We start from the raw sequence: 7101 nt of genomic DNA on the forward strand, positions 1-7101 counted from the left end.
AGTTACCAAAATGATAAAATATCTAAAATTAATTAAAATTAAAACTAATTATATAAGTGCAAACCACTTTACTGACTTAATATTAATGTATTAAATATATATTATTGTTTAAAAATTTAAACATTCCACTAAAACAATAAAGAAAAACTATGATTTTTTAGTTGTCCGAATTTCACTGTCCGCTACTGTATATTTGTGCTAACTCAAAAATGCGGTTCCCGAGAACTTTCATATACATATATACATATATATAATACGTAGTATATAAAATAATAAAACAAAACATGCTTGATAAATACCCCGGCAAAAGCAATGTTACAATAAACCCGTGATAATGACTCCATGCAATGTCTAGCGAAGCGAGATAAAATATAGTACCAAGTCGAGTATTTTTAGTTACTATTGTAGTGAAAATCTGCTATCATTCTTACGTATGTATATACATAAGTTTGTATGAGTGTATCAGTGTATATATAAATAGTTGACTTTGGTTGGGTGGCTATTAATCACAGCTAAAATAGTTTAAGATTTCAGACGGAATTTTTCTAATGCAACTGCTGATATGTTAAGCATACGAATATGTAGAGATATGAGTAAAAAACGCTAATCTTCACCAATGCAAAATATACCATATGAAGGCAGGATTTTGACCGATCGATTTGTTGTTGTTGTTGTAACGGTTATTTATACCCCGTAAGGCGTCAAGGTTCAGATAAGTTGTTAACGAGGTTAACGGTAGGCCCAGGAAACGTGTTGTTTCGACGAAGTCGGACCATAGGAAGAGGGGTGTCAGATGTGTACAATTAGCTGGACATGCGGGGACTCGTTGCATGCTGGAAATTCATATATTTGTTATGTCGTGGTGGATTCTGGACAAATAGGAGTTTAACCTGCTGCAGTATCCAGAACGAAGCTACGCAACGAAAACTCTCGATTTTAGCGGTTACTTGTTCTGTTGTTGTTGTAGCGGTAGAGTTCTGCCGAGTTGGCAGTCTTTGGCTGGATAAAAATCCGGTTCGTTCCGGTTACTCAGATCCGACTGTCGTGGGAACGGGGCAACTCACGCTCGTCCTCTGTGACGAGTGAAGGTTTGACTCCAAGTATGCCATTTATTGATAGGGAGTCGGTGAAGGCGTTTATGGCTCCACTGTGAATGGCGGTCAGCGCATGTCTGAAGTTAATGGTTCGAAGTGTGGTCAGCGTATTGTCTTATGTCGTCGGCGTAATTAAGGAAGGGCTTCTTCAAGTTTCTAAGAGGCGGTAATATTATGATTGAACTTACCAATATTAAACTAAAACCTGTCCGTTCCCACGACAGTCGGGTCTGCGAAAACCGGAACGGACCCGGATTTTTATCCGGCCAAGGACTGTCAACTCGGCAGAATTTCGCYGTTACAACAACAACAACAAAACCACATATTTATAAAATATGAGTAAAGAATGAATAAATTTATGTTTTGAAATTTTAATGACATTTGTAACTTTTAGGAATTAAGCGCTTTGCAAATATTACTTAGCAAATACTGCAAAGTTAATTTAGCGCATATAACGGTTTCTCAATGCACATACTCCATAACTTAGTGTTTTTCTTCTGCCACATATGGCCATTAGCCGGATGCCAAAGCAAGATACTCCACTCCTTTTGTGCCTTTTACGGCCAAACATAAGCAGACAGACACGCAGACTGTCTGTTTCTTCGCACGCTGGAACGCGCAGACGTGGCTTGATGCAGCAGTTGAACAAATATAGCAATGTGAAAGCAGAAAGTGCGTACTGCACTTGATATATTTTATTATCTCTTATACCCATTCACATGTTGGCTTTTACTACAGCAGTTACACCCAAAATCATACCACTTTAGTAGCAGCAGACACTGGCTGTCTTTTCTTTGTTATTTATGGCTTGTTTTATTTTCATTTCTATTGATGATTACAAAGACGACGTTTTGGCTGCGCCAAAATAACGACACATTAAGCAAAATCGAGTGTATACATACACATATACAGATGTAATTATTTTACGAGTATATGCCGCCATACAGTTTTATTTACTATGCGGAGTATTGAATATAAATGATAATGAGGAGGCAGACAAACTTTTACAAATAAAATTTTTGTTTTTTATTTTTTTGTTTTCAAGACGGTGTAAATATTTGCTATATCGATCTATTTACCATGTGTATATACTTTTATATATGTGTATGTATATACATAGGTTATAGTGAAAATACATATCATGAGCATTTATTAAATAATAATGTGTATGTATACTACTGTATCGTCGCTAATTAGCAAGTTGTGTTTACATAACTTAATTAGTGAAATATCCAAATTTTTATTATGTAAATATGCCCTACTTATCTGCAAAAATGTTTTAGTATAATTAATTATTTTATATCTTCTTCTTAATTGGCGTAGTCATATGTATGTAAATAAAATAATATAAAACAGGAGTTAACTCTTGTTACGCCAGTGCTAGAATAAAAAAATTAAGTTTCCTTATAATTTCCAGATATTATAGCGGTGTCTTAAGCAATGATTCATATAAAAATTTCTCGAAATTTTGTTAAATTAGCAGAGTTTTCATAATTGAATGATTGATCAGTTCTGACAAACAAGAGACTTCTTTGGGAGAAAACAATGTGTGAACATTTTAGATCTCAATAACAGGGGGACCTAGTTCGCGCCATACAAAAATTACTAACTCGACTCAGCTCGTCTCGCTGATAATTTATATTTGTATATGTATATATTTTAGGTATAAAAGTAATTACTTTCGGAAATGCGAACCTATTTGTTTATCTGAACAAAACTGTTTTGAAAGTTGCTAATTTTTGCAAATTCGTAAAAAAAATTATCAATTTAACTGTTGTGATTAATTGAATAAATGAATATTCATAACATAAAAAAGAACACATAGGAATGTAACGTAATGAATATTTAAAATATACATAATAATTAAATAATTAATTGTAACATGATACTTACGGATAGAAAAAGAAAAGAAACGTCGTGGACAGCAATAGGATCCAGGCAAATGTAGCAGGAATGTAGCGAGTCTTCATGTCGCATTTGGGCATTCTGTTACTAAACTAATAGAATTATTATTTTTCCCCACCCGTTTTACTTTGATTGAAATTATAGAGGAGTTATGAGGTAACAGCTGTTGATTTTAAGTAAAGCGGCAATTGTTGCAGTAGAAAAATTGGAAGCGCAAGGTGGCATATAAATATACGCTAGTAAAAACACTTTAGACACAATAACAAAGCTAAAGACGGCGCTTTCCAATGTGATTTGTTTAGATGGTGCTTAAATTATGCCAGAAAATTTTTTGGATGAGTTAATATAAAGGAGAGAAAATTTCATTTAGGAAGAGCTGCATACACACTTTTTGATCTCTTTATTAGTAGATCAATTTATTTGTAATTTGTTTACTTTTTGTATAAAAATCTTTACGTTTTTACAAATTTAACATTGGAAAATTTTTTATATTTTTTATATACACAAACTTTTTTCGACTAACCGGATTGCACTTCACCCCGCCGTTTATAAAATTATGCACACCACTTTGTGGTCCGGCGCTCACCGGACGGCTATTTAACAATTCTCGTACGTCAATCGCTGGTTGTCGCCTTTTTTTTTCTGCTTGACTTTTTGTATATTATATATTTAATGCTTTTATTTTGTATTTGAATTCAGCTTTTTAAATTCTACACTTTGCACTACTTTCGTTTCAACTACACGTTACACTTCAAGCAATATGCCATTGCCGCACATTGCCCTTGCGAAACATGGCAAATGATGCACTTCCAATTTTCATTTTTTTTCCGTTTGCTTATTGAATTTTCCAACTGTTTAACTCACGTCTACGCCTGCCATTGTCTAACTATGCCCTTAAACCAAATCAATTGGCAACGATTCTTAAGATATAAAACTATAAAAACATATTTGTGAATATATGTCGGAATTTCACATAGCTGGATTTGCTGTTTCTCCTTGAAAATGACCACGGACGAAGTTTCCTTCACGTATATGCGCTAGGCAACCAACAGCGAATTTTTCTTCAACCGTGTCGCTACACCTTGCAGCTGACAGCACTATTAGAAATTCTAAAATGACACCACCGCATAGGCAAAAGCTTTCTTCTTACAAAATTTGAAATATTACACACACTACGCGCGTTATTATTAATATATAAAAATTGTTCGCGTTTTTCGTACAATTTATTTATTAATTTGAAGAATTTTCACAACGCTCCATATTCACACGCATTCGCTCGATCGCTCGTTTTCGTACAATTTCCTCAAGTCTCAAATTTGTTTGCCACTCAGGTTGTAGGGCTGCATTTTGTCGTATGTCCAAATTAATCAACGAATCGTCAAATGGAACGAACGAAAAGAAACTCATAATAGTGGTATTCCCTATCATATTGGGGTTGTTAAAAATATTTCGTTAACATATTTAATAAATAAACTTAAATGTTAAATTGATTGGCAGATAATACATATTTAAACAATAATTTTTCATAGAGAAACACAATAACACAAGCAAGTACTTTTAAATTTGTTTTGTCAAATTTCTGAATTTAATAAAACAATATTTTTCCCTAACATGTTTCCAGTATAATTAAAAAATGTTATTACAGAATTAAAAATTTATAAACAAATTAAAAATCACATAACTTTTGATTTTCTAGTCAACTGCATCCACTCTGTTTCGTTAAATTTTGACAGCAGTATAAGTTATTGATTTCTTGATTTTCTTAAGATCCCTGTGTATAAAATTTAAACAATTTGCGAAACAAATATAAAATTCTGAAATAATCTTAATATTATAAAGTTAATTAAATAACTAAATGTTATAGACACTCTTCCAATAAGAAATTAAGTATACATTAGTTTTGTTAAAACAGTGTATTTCATTCATTCACTCACATCTGTTTACTACAACAAATATTTGTGTACAGGCGTCTTAAAGGCATGGTCAGCTGTCATATGGTGGTACTCGGCATTTAGCGGCCATTTTCGACGAATCTTCGTTTTCTGTTTACATCGCTGAAGTTAAAGCAGGAAATTTCGAAAAACTTGCAATTTAATTACCAAAAAATTAGCAAATTATCCTAAATACTGTATAAAATAGTGGAAAATGTCGCGTAGTGTTCGTGCGGAAACTCGTAGCCGAGCTAAAGATGACATCAAACGTGTTATGAATGCAGTGGAAAAAGTGAGACATTGGTAAGATGGCCTCCACTAGCTAATAGTAAAATGTGCCAATTAATTTTGAAACTTAATTTGAAATTATAGGGAAAAGAAATGGGTTACAATTGGTGATACAACCATGAAAATTTACAAATGGGTGCCCATATCGAATTCAGAAAAGAAAAAAGTGAGCAGTGTTAATAAGAGTGATAAGGAAAATTCACAGAAAGGCACGCCAACACCACCTCAAATAACGCCCTACGCCGGTCTGACTGCGGAAGATTCTAACACCTGTGAGTCGAAGCACACAAAATGATGAGTTCAAATGTTTGCATTCGAATTAATTTTCCTAACTGCAATAAATAATAGTTATATATAAAAATTTTACATTTAGGCATTAAAACAATTTTTCTACCACTATTTCACAGGTTTTTCTATGGTTAGCGATTCCCAAGGTGCCACAGAATTTGTTTCTAGCATGCCATTTTCTGAGGATTCCAACTCGCAAGGCAGTGAAGGTCCAGTGAAACGACTAAAAACTAGTGATTAATTATAATATATTCTTAAATAAACATGTTCGTGTCGCATCCACTGCAAATCGCAATCAGTCACACTCGAAACTCAAGCAATTTTCAAGAATTGAAAAATTTATTTATCTTATTGAAGGAAAAACAAACAAAAAAAAATAGACAAAATTAATTCCCATGGATATTTTGTACGCTGCAGATTAGTATTGTATTTGTGGAAATTAAATATCGCATACAAATATTTTCTACTACGCTGAGCTACTGCTGCTAACTAATTAATTTTAAGCAATTTATTATATTAAATAATTTAATTTACTTACATATATGAAATGTGCGCCTAGCTTAGTCATCATTACTTTAGTATTAAGTGAAATCCTTCTCCAAATTTTGTAATTTATATTAAAAAAAAAATACACTTTCTCCGTGCAAGTGTTAGGGAGAAGGAGTGTGTGCATACGGAGAATTTTTACAATCGTATTAATAGTGTTGATTATGATGAAGACATTTTCATTATATTGTATAATTTTCTTTTTATTTTTTATTTTTTCTTAGTTAATGAGTGTGCGAGCAGACAATTGCATTAAAAGTCCGCATTAAATAAAAATAAAATAAAAACATACATACCTACAAAAATAAAATACCACGCAATGGCGGTGATCGTGCACATTGTACGGTTAACATAATGAGGCTGTCTGAAGGCACGTACGTAACTTAAAACCTGCATATTTCGAGTCTCTGTCAGTTGAATAAATCAATATTAATTTATTAAAGTTTGTATTAAAGATTACATTTTTGCTCTAAGAAAAAAATATGACGTTTTAATTTCATGGAAAAAATAGGTAATTACTGTAATTGTTTATATTTTCCGATTTATAGCTAGGGTTGCGAATTCTTTTTGTTTAGTTTTGATTTTAATTTGCGAAATTGGAATTAAAAATGTAAAATTTAGTTTTTAATTGAAGATGCTTGGGATTCAAAATTGGAAGTTTCTTTTAAGTTAACAGTAAAAAATTAAATTCATATTTTTATTGCAAAATCAATAAAAATTTATAAAATATAGTAAAAGTGAAAGTTTGTCGACTAGTGCCCTATAGTATTAAATAAGATGACTCTGAGTGAGCCCTAGTTCAAAATGGTAGAAATAAATACACAAACGCGAAAAAATTTTATTTCTAAAACAATTTCTTTTTCAATTCCTAATTGATTTATGCCTGGGTTTAGTATTTTTTTTATTTTTCCATCTGGTATTTGGTATAAAATTAAATTTAAATTAAAATAAATACATACATATGCTTGGTATTCACTATTTTTATTTTTCCTTCCGGTATTAAAAATTAAATACGGTTTTTGGGACCATAATTCTTTTTAGTATTTGCT

General features: G+C 32.0%; 2 protein-coding genes across 3 annotated transcripts in view; one reads left to right on the plus strand and one right to left on the minus strand.

Moving 5' to 3' along the window:
- LOC108977957 (palmitoyltransferase ZDHHC5-like) overlaps window positions 1-4280 on the minus strand; it is a gene marked incomplete at its 3' end in the record, with an annotated part of 92855 nt that extends 88575 nt beyond the window's left edge. Inside the window, 1 exon segment of the mRNA XM_018947961.1 lies at window positions 2988-4280. Within this exon segment, the coding sequence (XP_018803506.1) occupies window positions 2988-3079 (92 nt within the window).
- A 513-nt stretch (window positions 4281-4793) lies between these two features.
- Window positions 4794-6533, plus strand: LOC108977939 (B-cell CLL/lymphoma 7 protein family member B). 2 transcript variants are annotated; one of them, XM_018947932.1, is made up of 4 exons: window positions 4804-4886; window positions 4966-5233; window positions 5303-5490; window positions 5626-6533. In XM_018947932.1, exons 2-4 carry the CDS (start codon window positions 5145-5147, stop codon window positions 5745-5747), a joined length of 399 nt encoding a protein of 132 aa, XP_018803477.1. In that variant the 5' UTR covers window positions 4804-4886; window positions 4966-5144; the 3' UTR covers window positions 5748-6533. The 2 variants fall into 2 exon arrangements, with proteins under 2 accessions (XP_018803476.1, XP_018803477.1); XM_018947931.1 differs by having other exon boundaries at window positions 4794-5233.
- The last annotated feature ends 568 nt before the right edge of the window (window positions 6534-7101 follow it).

This window comes from Bactrocera latifrons, unplaced genomic scaffold (genome assembly GCF_001853355.1).
Source record: "Bactrocera latifrons isolate USDA-ARS-PBARC rearing strain unplaced genomic scaffold, ASM185335v1 scaffold_98, whole genome shotgun sequence".
NCBI lineage: Eukaryota > Metazoa > Arthropoda > Insecta > Diptera > Tephritidae > Bactrocera > Bactrocera latifrons.

Bases quoted from the DNA above. Each gene is read 5' to 3' on its own strand.
- LOC108977939 (XM_018947931.1), top strand. From the start codon at position 5,145: ATGTCGCGTAGTGTTCGTGCGGAAACTCGTAGCCGAGCTAAAGATGAC. The intron at 5,234-5,302 runs GTAAGATGGCCT...TTGAAATTATAG, and splicing joins GTGGAAAAAGTGAGACATTG to GGAAAAGAAATGGGTTACAA. The intron at 5,491-5,625 runs GTGAGTCGAAGC...ACTATTTCACAG, and splicing joins TGCGGAAGATTCTAACACCT to GTTTTTCTATGGTTAGCGAT.